At 42.7% G+C, this 20,852-nt stretch overlaps 1 protein-coding gene across 1 annotated transcript in view; it reads left to right on the forward strand.

Annotated features, from left to right (window-relative positions):
- LOC106600803 (F-box/LRR-repeat protein 19-like) overlaps positions 1-20,852 on the forward strand; it is a 38,843-nt gene that overhangs the window by 2,715 nt on the left and 15,276 nt on the right. The window contains 1 exon segment of the mRNA XM_014192492.2: positions 12,123-12,308. Coding sequence (XP_014047967.1) covers positions 12,138-12,308 — 171 coding nt within the window. The 5' untranslated portion in view covers positions 12,123-12,137.

Below are 20,852 nucleotides of genomic sequence, written 5' to 3' on the forward strand. Positions count from 1 at the left end.
AATGGATCATAACTCCTGCAGCTCTGTCGTACGCTGGGTCTGTACATAGTCAATGTTAGGCTTCGAAGAGACTCCTATGGTAGGTACACCTACAGCTCATCCCTTGGCAGTAGTACTGGAGATTACTTGATCATTGACCTCAACCCAGAATCTCTCAGGGTGTTCAGTCAGCTGACTAACACCCCTATCAGATCACAACAAAATCACAGTCTACTTGAACAGAGCGATACTCAATCATGAGCCAAAGGAACTGCGCAATATTAAGAAATAACTGTAAGGAAAGTAGTGTATTAGGCAACAACAAATTCAATCCCCTTTAGACAACTTCTTGGACAAAACATTTCACTGTAATAGTGAAGGTGTAAACTTGGCAGTAGAAAGCCTAAACAGTATATTTGACCTTTCAGCTTGCCTATCAAATCTAAACATTTCAAAACAGACAACCAAAGAAAATTAACAGCAATGACAAATGGTTTGATGAAGAATGCAAAAACCTAAGAAAGAAACCTGTCCAACCAAAAACATAGAGACCCAGAAAACCTGGGTCTACACCTTCACTATGGTGAATCACTAAAACAATACATAAATACACTACGGAAACAGAAGGAATAGCACTTCAGAAATCAGCTCAATGCAATTTAAGAATCCATAGAATCTAACCACTTCTGAGAAAATTGGAACACAGTAAACAAACAACCACACGAAGAGATAACTATCCCAAAGAGAGATGTGTGGATAAACCACTTCTCCAATCTTTTTGGGTCTTTAACAAATAACAAACAGCAAAAACATATACATGATCAATTACGAATCTTAGAATCAGCTATTAAAGACTACCAGAACCCACTGGGTTCTCCAATTACATTGAATGAACTACAGGACAAAATACAAACCCTTCAACCCAAAAAGGCCTGTGGTGCTGATGGTATCTTACATGAAATTATGAAATATACAGACCACAAATTCCAATTGGCTATACTTAAACTCTTTAACATAATCCTTAGCTCTGGCATCTTGGAACCAAGGACTAATAACCCCAATCCACAAAAGTGGAGACAAATTTGACCCCAATAACTACCATGGGATATGCATCAACAGCAATCTTGGGAAAATCCTCTGCATTATCATTAACAGCAGACTTAAATTGGCTTTTTACCAAATTACCGTACGACAGACCACGTATTCACCCTGCAGATCCTAATTGACAAACAAACAAACCAATACAAAGGCAGTCTTCTCATGCTTTGTTGACTTCAAAAAAGCTTTTGGCTCAATTTGGCATGACGGTTTGCTATTCAAATTGCTGGAAAGGAGTTGGGGGAAAAACATACATTATAAAATCCATGTACACAAACAACAAGTGTGCGGTTAAAATTGCCAATAAACGCACACATTTCTTTCCACAGGGACGTGGGGTGAGACAGGGATGCAGCTTAAGCCCTCTTCAACATATATATCAATGAATTGGCGAGGGCACTAGAACAGTCTGCAGCACCCGGCCTCACCCTACTAGAATCTGAAGTAAAATGTCTACTGTTTGCTGATGATCTGGTGCTTCTGTCCCCAACCAAGGAGGGTCTACAGCAGCACCTAGATGTTCTGCACAGATTCTGTCAGATCTGGACCCTGCCAGTAAATCTCAGTAAGACAAAAAATAATGGTGTTCCAAAAAAGGTCCAGTCGCCATGACCACGAAGATAAATTCCATCTAGACACTGTTGCCCTAGAGCACACAAAAAATGATACATACCTTGGCCTAAACATCAGCGTCACAGGTAAGTTCCACAAAGCTGTGAACGATCTGAGAGACAAGGCAAGAAGGGCCTTTTATGCCATCAAAAGGAACATAAAATTTGACATACCAATTAGGATCTGACTAAAAATACTTGAATCATTTATAAAACCCATTGCCCTTTTATGGTTGTGAGGTCTGGGGTCCGCTCACCAACCAAGAATTCACAAAATGGGACAAACACCAAATTGAGACTGCATGCAGAATTCTGCAAAAATATCCTCTGTGTACAACGTAAAATAATGCATGCAGAGGAGAGTTAGGCCGATACCCGCTAATTATCAAAATCCAGAAAAGAGATGTTAAATTCTACAACCACCTAAAAGGAAGCGATTCCCAAACCTTTCATAACAAAGCCATCACATACAGAGAAATTAACCTGGAGAGAGTCCCCTAAGCAAGCTGGTCCTGGGGCTCTGTTCACAAACAGACCCCACAGAGCCCCAGGACAGCAACACAATAAGACCCAACCAAATCATGAGAAAACAAAAAGATAATTACTTGACACATTGGAAAGAATTAACAAAACAGTGCAAACTAGAATACTATTTGGCCGTAAACAGAGAGTACACAGTGAAAATACCTGACCACTGTGACGGACCCAAATTAAGGAAATCTTAATGTACAGACTCCAATTTTTTTTACTCTTTCTTGAACTGCATTGTTGGTTAGGGGCTTGTAAGTAAACATTTCACGGGAAAGGGTGCACATGTTGTATTCGGCACATGTGACAAATAACATTTGATTTGACTCCGTGAGCATTGCTATTGAGAAAGGTCGCCGTAGGCAGACCTGGCTCTCAAGAGAATGCAGGCTATGCGCACACTTCCCACAAAATGAGGTGGAAACTGAGTTGCACTTTCTAACCTCCTGCCAAATGTATGACCATATTAGAGACACATATTTCCCTCAGATTATACAAACCAACAAAGAATTCAAAAACAAATCCAATTTTACTAAACTCCCATATCTATTGGGTGAAATACCAGTGTGCAAACACAGCAGCAAGTTGTGTGACCTGTTGCCACAAGAAAAGGGCAACCAGTAAAGAACAAACACAATTGTAAATACAACCCATATTTATTTATTTTCTTTTTCGACTTAAACTATTTGCACATCGCTACAACACTGTATATAGACATAATGACATTTGAAATGTCTTTATTCTTTTGGAACTTGTGTGAGTGTATTTACTTTGTTTATCCATTTCACTTGCCTAGGCAATGTAAACATATTTCCCATGCTAATAAAGCCCCTTGAATAGAGAGAGAAAAGCCACAATAAGTCTTACTTTAGACAGAATTTAAGTTTAGGGACCTCATTCCGAAACACATAATCTTATGTTGTCCCATAAACATACCTATATGTTCTATGTTGTCCCATACCTAATGTTGTCTCCAGGCTCAATTGCTACCGCATATAGACAGGTTGACCGAGAGCCAGGTGGTGGATGACATTATCCCATACCTATATGTTGTCCTAAGGGCATCATACCTATTTGTCCAAGGAACATCAACCTGGTGTTGGGTAACCTAGGGTTTCCCAAACTCTGTCCTGGGGCCCCCTCTGGGTGCATGTTCTGGTTTTTACCCTAGCACGACATAAGCTGATTCAAATAATCAAAGCATGATGTAGTGCTTGGACAGGATCAAATTTGGGAAACCCTGGGGTAACATACACTAATGTCTCTTCACCTTTTTTTAATGTAGTTTCATCACATACTTTTGTTTGTGGATATTGTAGACACAAAGTACATGCCCACTGCTCTCCACAATCCTCCATCCATCACAGAATACATAGATGTTAACTGACTATTTGAATGTCCAACAAGGCTTCCTTTGCAGCCTTTCAGTGAGACAATTAGAGCTTGGTTCTACACTCTTTATACTACAAATCCCACAACTCCATAGGCTTAGCTTCTGACGTCTTGAAGGGGAGGCGCGGCAATATTTTTCCTTCCCATATTTTATTTACTATATTTATTTATTTATGATTTTTTTTTCTAGACAGAAATGGAGAACGATGGCCTCATATCTTACCAAGAGCACACGGACGATTAAACGTGTCTTTGATTCGGTAGCAAGGTAGCTGACGAGTTAATAAAAAACCCACAAAACAAGAATCACACAATAGAAACGAGAACAATAGCCACGTTCACCCGTCTATTCAGATTGTCTCTTTCATTTTGACTGGAATTATAGGGAATACCGCAGCAGACATTTAAACTGCGAAATAAGATTTTTTTTTTAAATACGCTTTGTCTCGAAATCCTGTGCCATTTTGCATGTTTTGAAGACCTCAAGAACACGTTGGATGACGTTTGAGAGACCAAGAAACAGGGATAGGGGTCAAAGAAAGAAGTGAATGGCACCAAAAACGCTGTGTTGCGTCTTGAAATGTATTGTTACATACCCATTCGGCAACCCTTTACATCTCTGCCTAATCTAGAGTAGAGAGAACACTGGCAAGAAGGAAAAATCTAGCTATCTTTCTAGCGACAATCATCACTGTAACAACATGGAACGCATGTGAACGTGCCACACGGGACCCAGAATCAGCAAGAAAGGCTGCAGGAGAAAGAAACAAGGAAGCGATCCCTAACAGCTAATATCAAAGCTAGCTAGCTAACTGTTGGCTAATAATATTATTTCTAATGCGCGACCAAGGAGTATGCGACTCGATACCAAGAGGTTAGTAATTATAACAGTTTACCACTAAACTCACATCTTCAATGTGATCAGGTATCTACTACATTGTTTTTGCAAGATGCTGATCAATATGAAAGAGGAAGAGCATAGTGCAGGGAAACGAATTTAGGAGAGATGACGGAGGACTTTGTGTGTAATTAATTGATAATTTTCTGAATTTATATAACAAACCTTTTTTTTCAATGTTATTCATGTACAGCATGTTCACTACACAACATGTAGTGAACTAACTACGTACAGTAGCTAGTAAAGCAGCCACACTAGTTAGCTAGCTAAGGTTAGCTGCTAAGTTATTGGCTGCGCATCTTCATTGTAGCTAGTTAGCTAACATTAGTCATCCAACTCAATCTTGCGCTACAGGCCATAATATGTGCAGACATGTATTCTTACAGAAGTCCCTCCCAACAAACAACATTGCTATGAAAATTTCAAGCATGTTTTATCAATACATGATTTGTGTGCTAAGTAAATGCTTGTTGTGATTGTTAGCAAGCAGGCTAACAAGCTTGCTTGCCACAGCAGCTAGCAACGCCAATACTTCGTTGAATGATTTGTTTCCATCTAATGAAGCAAACCCCAGTATTTACTGAATTACTTCCTATAAAACATGTCACTGGATGTAAGTTTACTGCGCTATAACACACCCATTTAATGCCTTGGCTTGATTGGCAAAGGTTCCTCTGGTGAGGCACACATTGAAATTACTGTTTTGATTTCACGAGTGCCTGGCTGGTACTAACATCTATCTCAGTTCAGTTTCTGCAATATCATGCCTCTGTCCTTCCTTAGCCTCTGTCCTTCCTTAGCCCCGCTTTGTGTGAGATGGAAAGAGACCGATTTTGGCTCTAATTTATAACATCCTATATTATCATCATCTATACTTTTAACCCCCCCAAGCCAGCAAGGTGTCATTGCATTAATGTCTCATTATATTCCACACGTATCTGTTTATCTACATTGATTCATGCAAAGTATAGCCTACAAATTAGGGTTGGGCTGATATATGACTAAATTGAATATTGTGATATTTGACATTGATGATATATCGGGAAGTGCACGACTATACTCTGTTTGATCGTTACAAATCCAAACTGTGCAGTTTTATCAGTTAGGCTGTATCAATATGTTGTAAATTAAGTCCAAATGAATTAACTAAAATTATTTAATGAGAATGCAACTAATATTGTAAATAAGCACACATTTTACAGTCTTATGATTTAGTCATTAACAGCGCAAAACGATTTTTGAATATCGCGGTATTTGGAGTAGCATATTGTAGAAGAGGTCTTCTCAAATGTGGCCCAACCCTACTACACATCTGACATGATATCAAATGTATTTTTATTCATCACATGCTTTGTAAACAACAGGTGTAGACTAACAGTGGCAATGCAGATGCAAAGAAAATAGAGAAATAATGGAAAAGTAATAATAGATACCCAATGAGTAACGATAACTGGGCTGTATACATGGGGTACCAGTAACGAGTCGCTGTGCAAGGGTACAAAGTAATTGAGATATGTGTTCATAAAACTAGGGATAGAGTGACTAGGCAACAGGATAGATAATAAACAGTAGCAAATGGATATGTTATGAGAAAAAACAAAAAAATTGGGTTAAAAGGGTCAATGCAGATAGTCCGGGTAGCTATTTGGTCAACTATTTAGCAGCCTTATGGCTTGTGGTAGAAGCTGTTCAGGGTCCTGTTGGTTCCAGACTTGGTGAGTCGGTACCGCTTGCTGTGCGGTAGCAGAGAGAACAGTCAATGAATCGGGTGGCTGGAGTCTTTGAGAATTTGTAGGGCCTTCCTCTGACATCGCCTGGTATAGAGGTCCTCGATGGCTGGGAGCTTGGCCCCAGTCATGTACTAGGCCGGATGCACCATCCTCTGTAGCGCCTTGCAGTTGCTATACCAAGCGGTGATTCAGCCAGTCAAGATGCTCTCAATGGTGCAGCTGTAGAACTTTTTGAGGATCTTAACGCCCACGCCATCTGAGGGCCCATCTTTTCAGCCTCCTGAGGGGAAGAGGCATTGTCGATCCCTCTTTGCGACTGTTCGTGTGTGTCGACCATGATAGATCCTTAGTGATGTGGAAACCGAGGACCTTGAAACTCTCAACCCGTTCCTCTACAGCCCTGTTGATGTGAATGGGGGCGTGCTTGGCCCTCCGTTTCCTGTAGTCCACAATCAGCTCTTTTATCTTGCTGACTTTGAGGGAGAGGTTGTTGTCCAGGCACCACACTGACAGGTCTCGGACCTCCTCCCTATAAGCGTTCGCATTGCCGTCGGTGATCAGGCTTACCACCGTCATGTTGTCAGCATACTTAATGATGTTGTTGAAGTCGTGCGGCCACACAGTTGTGGGTAAACGGGGAGTACAGAAGGGGACTAAGCATGCACCCCTGAGGGGCCCCTGTGTGGCGGGTATGTTGTTGCCTACCCTCACCAACTGGGGGTGGCCCGTCAGGAATTTCAGGATTCAGTTGCAGAGGGAGGTGTTTAGTCCCAGGGTCCTTAGCTTAATGATGAGTTTGGTGGGCACTACGGTGTTGAACGCTGAGCTGTAATCAATGAACAGCATTCTCACATAGGTGTTCCTCTTGTCCAGGTGGGAGAGGGCAGTGTGGATTGCTATAGAGATTGTCGTCTCTGGATCTGTTGGGGCGGTATGCGAATTGGAGTGGGTCCAGGGTGTCTGGGGTGATGGTGTTGATGTTTCATGGCTACAGATGTGAGTACTACGGGAGATAGTCATTTAGAGATTACCTTGGCGTTCTTTTGCACGGCAACTATGGTGGTGAGCTTGAAACATGTAGGTATAACAGACTGGGTCAGGGAGAGGCTGAACATTTCAGTGATGACACTTGCCAGCTGGGCCTTGAATGTTAACCTGTTTTAAATGTCTAACTCACGTCGGCTACGGAGAGAGTGATCACACAGTCATTTGGAACGGCTGGTGCTCTCGTGCATGGTTCAGTGTTGCTTGCTTCAACGTGAGTTTACAAGGAATTTAGCTTGTCTGGTAGGCTGGCTGGGCAGCTCACGGCTGCGTTTCCCTTTGTAATCCGTGATAGTTCGCAAGCCCTGCCACATCTGACGAGCGTCAGAGCTGGTGTCATAGGATTCACTCTTAGTCCTGTATTGATGCTTTGCCTGTTTCATGGTTCGTCGGAGGTTGTAGCGGGATTTCCTATAAGCATCCGGATTAGTGTTCCTCTCCTTGAAAGCAGCAGCTGTAGCCTTTAGCTCAGTGTGGATGTTGCCTGTTATCCATGGCTTCTGGTTGGAAATGTACGTACTGTCACTGTGGGGACGTCGTCGTCGATGCACTTATTAATGAAGCCGGTGACTGATGTGGTAAACTCCTAAATGACATCAGATGAATCCCGGAACATATTCCAGTCTGTGCAAGCAGATGACATGCACGCATTGAATAGCTGGTCCTTCAAATCCAGACACTGCACGCCACAATGCCCCTGTAGGTAAAATTATTTTTTAAGTATCCACTGAAGTCCAAAAAAGCCTTTTGAATTCTATCTGAAAGGAATCAGTTGTCGTTGTGTATTACCTGTTAACAGGCAAAATATGCCTAACCCTCATGCAATTGTGCAGTAGATAGGCTTGTACAGTTGTTTCCTATAGGTTTTTAAATAAGCACTATGCCTTAAAAGTACCATCCAGAGATTGTGGCACCAACATTAAACTTGGCCTCTTTTTAAAGGTTCTGTAAACAGAAGAAATGGATCCTAATGCAGTTCATCCACTGGCTGAAGGTCCACAGAGACAACAGTTGTGCCATCAGTGAGCACTTAATTTGAAACGCAGTTACTCAAAATGTCAGAGAGTGTAAACAAATGTCCAAGATCTAATGATGAATCATGGGACCGTTAGACATTTCAAAGCCTATTATTCCCTCAGCCTAAAATATATCTGTTTAGTTGCCCACGCAATGCAATTTGAACCTCCCAAAACCCCTCAACATCCTCAGTCACTCATGATGCAATAATGATCTTCCTGACCAGTCTCTCGTTCTAGGCAGGAACCACATTCTTCTTTACAGAAGAGAAGACCCAGGGCTTCAGTGCCTTCGCCACGGGCTCTTTGATACTGGCTGTTTTAAAGAAATGTAGGCTCACCTGTGATAGTTCCTAGAGTGAAGGGGCGAGGCAGGATTTGTTGTTACAAGAAACAATATCTGTTAAGTTCCCGAGGCGTTGTGTTCCAAGTTAAGCGAGCTTCAATGCCATACAACTCTCCTTCCGCGGCCTCCAACTGCTCTTAAATACAAGTAAAACTAAATGCATGCTCTTCAACCGATCGCTGCCTGCACCTGCCCGCCTGTCCAGCATCACTACTCTGGACGGTTCTGACTTAGAATATGTGGACAACTACAAATACCTAGGTGTCTGGTTAGACTGTAAACTCTCCTTCCAGACTCACATTAAACATCTCCAATCCAAAATTAAATCTAGAATCGGCTTCCTATTTCGCATCAAAGCATCCTTCACTCATGCTGCCAAACATACCCTCGTAAAACTGACCATTCTACCGATCCTCAACTTCGGCTATGTCATTTACAAAATAGCCTCCAATACCCTACTCAACAAACTGGATGCAGTCTATCACAGTGCCATCCGTTTTGTCACCAAAGCCCCATATACTACCCACCACTGTGACCTGTACACTCTCGTTGGCTGGCCCTCGCTTCATACTTGTCGCCAAACCCACTGGCTCCAGGTCATCTACAAGACCCTGCAAGTTAAAGTCCCCCCTTAACTCCGCTCACTGGTCACCATAGCAGCACCCACCTGTAGCACGCGCTCCAGCTGGTATATCTCTCTGGTCACCCCCAAAGCCAATTCCTCCTTCGGCCGCCTCTCCTATCAGTTCTCTGCTGCCAATGACTGGAACGAACTACAAAAATCTCTATAACTGGAAACACTTATCTCCCTCATTAGCTTTAAGCACCAGCTGTCAGAGCAGCTCACAGATTACTGTACCTGTACATAGCCCATCTATAATTTAGCCCAAACAAACTTCCCCTACTGTATTTATTTATTTATTATGCTCCTTTGCACCCCATTATTTCTATATCTACTTTGCACTTTCTTCTACTACAAATCTACCATTCCAGTGTTTTACTTGGTATATTGTATTTACTTTGCCACCATGGCCTTTTTGCCTTTACCTCCCTTATCTCAACTCATTTGCTCACATTGTATATAGACTTATTTTTCTACTGTATTTTGACTATGTTTGTTTTTACTCCATGTGTAACTCTGTGTTGTTGTATGTTGTCAAACTGCTTTGCTTTATCTTGGCCAGGTCGCAACTGTAAATGAGAACTTGTTCTCAACTTGCCTACCTGGTTAAATAAAGGTGAAATAAAAATAAATAAATAAATAAGCAACTAGCTTTGGGGCCTGTCACGTGGGCTAAGAGTAAACCAACCCTATTTTTATTAGAGGGCATGGAATGTGGAGATTCCATACACTCCCTACAGTATGTGCCCTGTTGTATTTGTTAACATGGGGGCAAGGAGCATAGCCTGTCAGCACTTATGGTGTCTGTCTGAGGAGTAGTCTAGAGAGCAGACTGGCCTCCTGTTGCCCACTAGTGTTTGCACTGTCAGTCTTTCTCTCGGTCTCTTATATGGGTCTATGAATGCACTGGCATGCGTGTTCAGTCTGTTCACTGAATAAGCCCTTGTCCTTTCTCCTCTTTCCTTCTCTTTATCTATCCTGCTCTCTTTGGCGCACACCCCAGTTTGTGTATGTTCCTGAACTGTTTGTCCTCCCTCCCATATGACATGAGGAGATATTCCGATTGGGGTGCTTATCTGTATTTGCAGTGCGTATTTGTGCTAACCTGTCTAATTTTCTTCAGTTATTGCAGAGTGGATGTCCGGATGTTAACCTGTCTCCGTTTTCCAGTTGACTGTCGTGTATGTAAAGTTTGTTGACCTCTCTCCTCAGTTGACTGCAGACGGGATGTCAGACAGTATGTGCATGTGGTATAGTCTTATACACTGCATATACAGTTACAGCCTATCTGTTATGTACAGTGCATTTGGAAAGAATTCAGACCCCTTCACTTTGTTAATTACAGCCTTACTCTAAAATGTATCAAATTGTTTTTTCACCCTCATCAATCTACACACAATACCCCTAATGACAAAGCAAAAACAAGTTTTAGACATTTTTGCTAATTTATTAAAAAGAAACTGAAGTATTACATTTTACAGTACTTTGTTGAAGCTCCTTTGGCAGCGATTACAGCCTCGAGTCTTCTTGGGTATGACGCTACAAGCTTGGCACACCTGTGTTTGGGGAGTTTCTCCCATTCTTCTCTGTAGATCCTCTCAATCTCGTGTCAGGTTGGTTGGGGAGCGTCACTGCACAGCTATTTTCAAGTCTCTCCAGAGATGTTCGATCTGGTTCAAGTCTTGGTTCTGGCTGGGCCACTCAAAAACATTCAAAGACTTGTCCCAAAGCCACTCCTGCGTTGTCTTGGCTGTGTGCTTAGGGTCGTTGTCCTGTTGGAAGGTGAACATTCACCCCAGTCTAAGGTCCTGAGCACTCTGGAGCAGGTTTTCATTAAGGATCTCTGTACTTTGCTCCATTCATCTTTCCCTCGATCCTGACTATTCCAGTCCCTGCCGCTGAAAAACATCTCCATAGGATGATGCTGCCACCACCATACTTCGCCGTAAGGATGGTGCCAGATTTCCTCCAGAAGTGACACTTGGCATTCAGGTCAAAGAGTTCAATGTAGTTTCTCATGGTCAGTCTTTAGATGCCTTTTGACAAACTCCAAGTGGGCTGTCATGTGCCTTTTACTGAGGAGTGGCATCAGTCTGGCCACTCAACCATAAAGGCTTGAATGGTGGAGTGTTGCAGAGATGGCTGTCCTTCTGGAAGGTTCTCCCATCTCCACAGCGGAACTCTGGAGCTCTGTCAGAGTGACCATCAGGTTCTTGGTCACCTCCCTGACCAAGGCCCTTCTCCCCCGATTGCTCAGTTTGGCCTGGTGGCCGGCTCTAGGAAGAGTCTTGGTGGTTCCATACTTCTTCCATTTAAGAATGATGGAGGCCACTGTGTTCTTGGGGACCTTCAATGCTGCAGAAAGTTGTAGGTACCCTTCGCCAGATCTGTGCTTAGAGACAATCCTGTCTTGGAGCTTTACGAATAATTTCTTTGACCTCATGGCTTGGTTTCTGCTCTAACATGCACTGTCAACTGTGGGACCTTTATAGAGATAGGCAGGTGTGCCTTTCCAAATCATGGCCAATCAATTGAATTTACCACAGATGGACTCCATTCAAGTTGTAGAAATGTCTCAAGGATGATCAATGGAAACAGGATGCACCTGAGCTCAATTTTGAGTTTCATAGCAAAGAGACTGAATACTTATGTAAATAAGGTATCTGTTTTTTGTGTAGATAAAACATTTTTTTTTTAATAAGGCTGTAATGTAACAAAACGGTGGTCTGAATACTTTCTGAATGCACTGTATACATTTGTGCTTACCTGTATCTTCTCTCCAGAGGGGAGGTCTGGCTGCTGCATCTAGTATATGTAGTTTATGTTTGCATTGACCTGTGTGTCTCTCCTCTCCCCAGTTGACTGCAGAGGGGATGTCAGGCAGTAAGGCTCTGGGAGGGGCACGGCGGCGGCGGACGCGGTGCCGACGCTGTCAGGCCTGCATGCGGACCGAGTGCGGCGAGTGCCACTTCTGCAAGGACATGAAAAAGTTTGGCGGGCCCGGAAGGATGAAGCAGTCCTGTCTGCTCCGACAGTGCACAGCGGTAAGTTAGAACACACACACACACACACACACACACACACACTAGTGATGGGGGGAGAAATCAATACAGTTACATATCAGGATATTATTTTTGAGATGGTATCATTTTTGCAATATTGTTTTTTTTCCTGCTAGTTGGCTGTACCTGCACCAAAACTCCAGTATTTTTCCTTCATAGCTTGTTCTCCATCTTTTTAAATAGACAGGCTATTTGTTTTCAGCAACTTACGCTCTTTCTTGTCCCTCTGCAGTAGACATATGGTGAGCAATATATATGAACTTTGAATCGCAATAAAATCACAGTATCGAATTGCAATACATATAGAATTGAGAATTGCGATACATATCGTATCAGCACCAAATATTGTATTGTGAGGCCCCTGGCAATTCCCAGCCCCAACACTGCTCATTCTTGCCTCGTTACCAATATTTTTCTACTCTCACTAGGAAAAGTGCCACTGCTCTATTGCATCCAAAAGTGAATGCATTAGTAAATGTATCAATTGTACAACTGATGCCATTTTCTAGATAGGATGTAACATCTGACACTAACTTTTGTTAAATGCACAGTACATGCAGTGCATTCGGAAAGTATTCAATCCCTTTTCCACATTTTGTTACGTTACAGCCTTATTCTAAATTGGATTAAAGAAAAAGAATCGTGCCCCATAATGACAAAGCGATAACAGGTTTTTAGACATTTTTGCAAATGTATTAATTAAAAAAACAGATACCTTACTTAGGTATTCTGACCCATTGCTATGACACTCGAAATTGAGCTCCGGTGCATCCTGTTTCCATTGATCATCCTTGAGATGTTTCTACAACTTGATTGGAGTCCACCTGTCGTAAATTCAATTGATTGGACATGATTTGGAAAGGCACACACCTGTTTTATATAAGGTCCCACAGTTGACAGTGCATGTCAGAGCAAAAACCAAGTCATGAAGTTGAAGGAATTGTCCGTAAAGCTCTGAGACAGGATTGTGTCGAGGCACAGATCTGGGGAAGGGTTACAAAACATTTCTGCAGCATTGAAGGTCCCCAAGAACACAGTTGCCTCCATCATTCTGAAATGGAAGAAGTTTGGAATCACCAAGGCTCTTCCTAGAGCTGGCCGCCCGGCCAAAGTGAGCAATCGAGGGAGAAGGGCCTTGGTCAGGGAGGTGATCGAGGACCTGATATTCACTCTGACAGCACCAGAGTTCCTATACGGCGATGGGAGAACCTTCCAGAAGGACAACCATCTTTGCAGCACTCCACCAATCAAGCCTTTGTGGTAGAGTGGCCAGACGGATGCCACTCCTCAGAAAAAGGCAAATGACAGCATTCTTGGAGTTTGCCTGAAGGACTCTCAGACCATGAGAAACAAGATTTTCTGGTGAAACCAAGATTGAACTCTGGCCTGAATGCCAAGTGTCATGTCTGGAGGAAACCTGGCAAGATCCCTACGGTGAGGCATGCTGGTGGCAGCATCATGCTGTGGGGATGTTTTTCAGCGGCAGGGACTGGGAGACTAGTCAGGAACGATGGAAAGATGAACAGAGTAAAGTACAGAGGTCCTTTATGGAAACCTGCTCCAGAGTGCTCAGGATCTCAGACTGGGGCAAAGGTTCACCTTCCAACAGGACAACAAGCTTAGGCACACAGCCAAGACAATGCAGGAGTGGCTTCGGGACAAGTCTCTGAATGTCCTTGTGTGACCTGGACTAGAACCCGATCGAACATCTCTGGAGAGACCTGAAAATAGCTGTGCAGCGACGCTACCCATCCAACCTGACAGAGCTTGAGAGGATCTGCAGAGAAGAATGGGAGAAACTCCCCAAATACAGGTGTGCCAAGCTTGTAGCTTGCCAAAGGTGCTTCAACAAAGTACTGAGTAAAGGGGCAGAATACTTATGTAAATGTTATTTTTTTATACACTTGCAAAAAATTCTTAACCTCTATTTGCTTTATCAATATGGGGTATTGTGTGTAGATTGGGGGGGGGGGGGGGACAATTTAATACATTTTAGAATAAGGCTGTAATGTAACAAAGTGGAAAAAGTCAAGGAGTCTGAACTTTCCGAATGCACTGAAAACGACAAAAGTATACAATGTGTAATGAGATTTGATTGGCATCTGGTATATAGAGCACATTACCTAACCTATAACTTCTACACCTGCATTGCTTGCTGTTTGGGGTTTTAGGCTGGGTTTCTGTACAGCACTTTGAGATATCAGCTGATGTAAGAAGGGCTATATAAATACATTTGATTTGAATTAACCCCAGAATCAAATATTGTAATTTATCCACGCAAGACTGAAGTTAAGGTTGTTTTTCCTGTTACACAAACCTTCCACCCTGCCAAACAATAAACATGAAGAAGGGAGTCTCCACATACACTGCTAACATGTTGTGACCCGCGTCTTTTCCCGAACGTGAAAGGACGAGCTTTAAGAGCTTTTGGCATATCCTTCACACTCATTGAGATCCCGTCTAAACAGAAACCACTGTTTAGACTGGAATATAAACTCATGTTGTTTATGATACACAATTGATTGACAACGCATTGACTACGGTTACCAGTGCCTTCAGAAAATATTCATACTCCTTGATTTGCATAAATATGCACACCCATTTGACACTACAAATTGAGCCCAGGTGCAGCCAATTTCCTTTGATCATCCTTGATGTTTCTACAACTTGATTGGACTCCACCTGTGGCCAATTTTAAATTGTTTGGACATGATTTAGAAAGAAAAAGACCTGTCTATATAAGGTCTCACAGTTGACAGTGCATGTCAGAGCAGAAACTATACCATAAAGTCTGAGGAACTGTCTGTAGATCTCTGAGAGAGAATTGTGATGAGGCATATATCTGGGGAAGTGTATAAAACAATTTCTAGAGTGTTGAAAGTTTCCAAGAGCACATTGGTCTCAAACATATGGAACTACCCAGACTCTGCCTGGAGGTGGCTGTCCGACCAAACTGCGCAAGAAGGACATTGGTCAGGGAGGTGACCAAGAACCCAATAACTACTCTGACAGAACTACGAAGTTCCTTGGCTGAGATGGGAGAACCTGCTAGAAGGAAAGCGGTCTTATATGTGCTTTTGTATGTATGCCAGTGGGTATGCTGTGTATAGGGTTGCAAAGGGTCGGAAACTTTCTGAGAAATTTCCGGAAATTTTCCATGGGAAGTTAAGCCCGAGAATTTTGCTTAAATTCATCAAAGTCAGCTTATAACAGTGAACTTTTTTTTTGTGGGATACACAAGGCAATTCTAGGTCGTGTGGCATATTTTGGTTAAACTATCCCCAATGGAATTGCAACCCTCTGCATGCACGGTGCATTATTTTATCACATGTGCAGTGCACTTTTCTATCACATGTATGTACAGCTGATTCTCAAGATCTTGCACACTAATGAGATGCTATTGAGCCCACACTACTACACTGTCTGAGCCAAGGACTACATGCTTTCTGTTAAGTTTTGATTACAATACTGGATGGGGTGAATATATTTTATGACATACATGATTTTGTATTACCTATTAAATAGTAGCCTACAGCAAAGTGTTTAAATAATTTCTAACTTGTTAACAATTTCTGCTAGTTAGTTTATTCTACCATGTGGGTTTTAGCTTGCTTGAGCCTGCTAACTGAGTAGTGTTAATTCACTTGTTTCCATACATGTTTCATTTTAAAACATGTATCTTACAAATGAATTGTTTAATCTAACTGCTTAACTATTTATCTGTACATGGAATTTTAAACTCAGCAAATAAAGAAATGTCAGTTTTTCAGGACCCTGTCTTTCAAAGATATATTTAAGTCATTTAGCAGACGCTCTTATCCAGAGCGACTTACAATTCGTAAAAATCCAAATAACTTCACAGATCTTCATTGTAAAGGGTTTAAACACTGTTTCCCTTGCTTGTTCAATGAACCATAAACAATTAATGAACATGCACCTGTGGAACGGTCATGAAGACACTAACTGCTTACAGATGGTAGGCAATTAAGGTCACAGTTATGAAAACTTAGGATGCTGAAGAGCCCTTTCTACTGACTCTGAACAATACCAAAAGAAAGATGCCCAGGGTCCCTGTTCATCTGTGTGAACGTGCCTTAGGCATGCTGCAAGGAGGCATGAGGACTGCAGATGTGGCCAGGGCAATAAATCCCTCCAATCCCTCCAGTGCTCAGACTGTCCGCAATAGGCTGAGAGAGGCTGGACTGAGGGCTTGTAGGCCTGTTGTAAGGCAGGTCCTCACCAGACATCACCGGCAACAACGTCGCCTATGGGCACAAACCCACCATCGCTGGACCAGACAGGAATGGCAAAAAGTGCTCTTCACTGACAAGTTGCAGTTTTGTTTGACCAGGGGTGATGGGTGGATTTGCATTTATCGTCGAAGGAACGAGTGTTACACCGAGGCCTGTACCCTGGAGCGGGATCGAGGTGGAGGGTCTGTCATGGTCTGGGGCGGTGTGTCACAGCATCATCGGACTGAGCTTGTTGTCATTGCAGGCAATCTCAACGCTGTGCGTTACAGGGAAGACATCCTCCTCCCTCATGTGGTACCCTTCCAGGCTCATCCTGCCATGAGGGCTTGTGGGCCTGACAACACCACCAGCCATACTGCTCGTTCTGTGCGTGATTTCCTGCAAGACAGGAATGTCAGTGTTCTGCCATGGCCAGCGAAGAGCCCGGATCTCAATCCCATTGAACACGTCTGGGACCTGTTGGATCGGAGGGTGAGGGCTAGGGCCATTCCCCCCAGAAATGTCCGGAAACTTGCAGGTGCCTTGGTGGAAGAGTGGGGTAACATCTCACAGCAAGAACTGGTAAATCTGGTGCAGTCCATGAGGAGGTGATGCACTGCAGTACTTAATGCTACTGGTGGCCACACCAGATGCTGACAGTTACTTTTGATTTTGACCCCTCCCCCCCCCCGTTCAGGGACACATTATTCAATTTCTGTTAGTCACATGTCTGTGTAACTTGTTCAGTTTGTCTGTTGTTGAATCATATGTTCGTACAAATATTTACACATGTTAAGTTTGCTGAAAATAAACACAGTTGACAGTGAGATTACGTTTCTTTTGTAGAAGGAAAAGCTGTGTACATTTTGCAAATACTGTGCCAAATCAAATGTGAAGAATGCAACAAAGATGCAGAATCATCTGGCCAAATCCATAAGGTTTCCTCAGCGCTCACAACACGCAACGTCTGACAAAAGTCCCTCTACTTCTATTCGATGTGAACATGATGAATCAGACACCTTATCGATAGCAACAGCTCATGGTCCTCCTGGAATCAGGTTTTTTGACTCAATGGAGGAACGTAGTCAGAGAAATGCTGATGAATGTCTTGTTCGAGCTGTGTATGCAACTGGTTCACCTCTGATGCTCACAGGCAATGTGTATTGGAAGAGATTTCTGAATGTTCTTTGCCCAGCATACACCCCTTCAACCTGTTAAACTCTGAGATGCAGAGTTCAAGTGGAGGTCAAGCAAATCCTAGAGAAAGCGGACTGTATTGCTGTCAACATGAAGGCAGCTTGGTCTAAAGTGGAAGAGTCCTACCCTCACATCACACCCATTGGCTATGCTGCTCATGCATTAAATCTTCCCCTCAAGGACATCTTGGCACTGAAAACAATGGATACATTCTACAAGAGAGCCAAGGAAATGGTTAGGTATGTGATCAAGGTCCTCAAGTTAGAGCAGCAATCTACCTCACCAAGCAAAGTGAGAAGAATAAGAGCACCACATTGAAGCTGCCCAGCAACACACGTTGGGGTGGTGTTGTCATCATGTTTGACAGTCTCCTGGAGGGGAAGGAGTCTCTCCAAGAAATGGCCATATCACAGTCTGCCGATATGGACAGCCCCATCAAGAGGAACTTCCTGGATGATGTATTTTGGGAGAGAGCGGTAAGCAGCCTGAAACTCCTGAAATCAGTAGCAGTAGCCATTGCATGCGTTGAGGGAGACAATGCCACCCTGTCTGATGTTCAGACTCTGCTTGCAGATGTAATAGGAGAAATCCGTACCGTCCTGCCCACTTCACTGTTGCTCCAAGCAAAGGAAACTGCAGTTCTGAAATGCATCAAAAAGTGTTAAGACTTCTGCCTTAAGCCCATACACGCCGCAGCGTACAAGTTGGACCCCAAGTATGCTGGCAAGAGCATCCTGTCTGTTACAGAGATCAACAAGGCCTATGGTGTCTCGCCACCTTGGCCTGGATGAGGGCAAGGTTCTTGGCAGTCTGGCGAAGTACACTCCGAAGCAAGGTCTTTGGGATGGAGATGCAAACACATCTCATCAGCCATCTAGTGGAAGGGACTTTGTGGATCTGAGGCTCTTTCCCCTATTGCCTCCATCATTCTCCAAATCCCACCAACATCAGCTGCCTCAGAGCACAAATTGTCCTTGTTTGGGAACACACACACCAAAGCATGCAACAGGCTGACCAATGCAAGGGTTGAAAAATTGGTGGCCATCCGGGAAAGTTTGAGGCTTTTTGAGCCTGACAACGAGCCATCCTCAACAAGGTTGGAAAGTGACAGTGAAGACGAGGCCTCTGATCAAGAGGTGGACATTGAGGAGGTCCAGGGAGAAGACATGGAAGCCTGAGAGGAAGACAACTGAAGTTTCTAGACTAAAGCTATCATTTTACAGATGTATGTTGAAAATGTTTTTGGGAGATGCGATGGATCATTGGGGATCATTCAATATTCCCTTTTGTTGTTCAGTGAAATCATCCCAGTTCCAATTTGTAATTCAATTTGTTTCTTTTATTTCTATTGGAACGATTTAATCATTTGCAATTGTCTTAAGGTAAAAGGTTTGTCTCCATATGATATGGTAAATATATCCAACGCAAAAAACATCTACATTTAAATGGTATTCTTTTGCATATATTTCTGTTAATTCCAATATTTTACCATATTCCTGTTAATTCCCACAAAGTTCCCACCTCTGAATATTCCCCAAAATGTGCAACCCTAGCTGTATATATTTGTTTATGGATTCTATGGAACCCAGGACTCCCTGGAAAACAGTGGCAATTGTTAGTGAGTGGACTATCCTGGCTAAATAAATCAAATGGAGGGGGAAAAAATGAGTTTCTACAGCACTTCACCAATCTGGGCTTTATGGGAGAGTGGCCAGACGGAAGCCACTCCTGAGAAATAGGCAAATTACGGCATACCTGGAGTTTGCAAAAAGGCTGAGATCATAAGGCAAAAGATTCTGTGGTCTGATGAGACAAACATTTTACTCTTTGGCCTGAATGCAAAGCGCTATGTCTGGAGAAAACCAGTCACCGCTCATCACCTGTCTAACACCATCCCTACCGTGAAGCATGGTGGTGGCAGCCCATGGTATGTGCAAATGACCTGAGACTTGGGCGAAGATTAACGTTCCAACGGGACAATGACCCCAAGCATACGGCCAGGGCAACGCTGGAATGGCTTCAGAACAAGAATGTAAAAGTCCTTGAGTGGTCCAGCCAAAGCCCAGACTTGAATCCCATTTGAAAAACTGTGGAAAGACTTGAAGATTGCTGTTCACCAGCGATATGTATCTAATTTAACAGAGCTTCAGAAAATCTGCAAGGAAGAATGAGAAAATCCCCAAATACAGATGTGCAAAGCTGATAGACACCCAAGACGACTCAGTTGTAATCACCGACAAATTTGCTTCTATTGACTCTGGTGTGAATACTTATGTCAATTAGATTTCTGTATAAAATGTTCAATAAAGTAGCAACATTTTTTTTTTAAACATGCTTTCACTTTTTCATTATTGTGTAGTTGGGTGAGAGATCACTAATCAATTTTGAATTCTGTCTGTAACAACAAAATGTGCAATAAATCAAGGGGAATGAATACTTTCTGAAGGCACTGTATGACATACTATATGTCAACTGTTTTTTTGCTGCTTACATTCTGCAAATCGGCCTCTGGTTTAGCAAAGCTATTTCAGAGAGCGAATGCCATCAAAATAGAGTAGTCATCCCCTGCATGAAAATGGATAAGCTTGTTCGAACACCTTTAATGATTTAGGGTGGGATTTCTTTTTTTTTTTTATCGATTGGTTTGCGAATGCCTCAAATGGCATAGAGGGCTGGTTGCTGAGACGTGGGAAATGTGATGTGTTTCCTTGGTAACTGAGCACATTGTTACTTGGGTGTTCTTTTTTTGTGAGGGCAGCAATTTGCTTTGATCAGTTATGTTTTCTCGACAGATAGCTGGGAGACTGGTCTTGTGGCAAAGGAAGGAAATTAGGTTGGATGTATACAGAGATACTAATCCACAGAATCTGTGCAGATTAGGTCTTCAATCTCATTAATTTCTAGTCAATGGATCTTGGCCAGATTCTGTTGGCCTCAAATTTGTTTGGCTTGATAAGTGAGTAATTTTCACCTCAGTGCAGTTTTTATTTTTTTGATAGTCAAAATTCCACTGTTGGCAGGTTCATGAAAATGTTGAGCTGGACAACTGGGGTAACGTGTCAAAGAAAATAAACCTAATAAATACAGTGCTCTGTCC

This window comes from Salmo salar, chromosome ssa03, assembly GCF_905237065.1.
Source record: "Salmo salar chromosome ssa03, Ssal_v3.1, whole genome shotgun sequence".
NCBI lineage: Eukaryota > Metazoa > Chordata > Actinopteri > Salmoniformes > Salmonidae > Salmo > Salmo salar.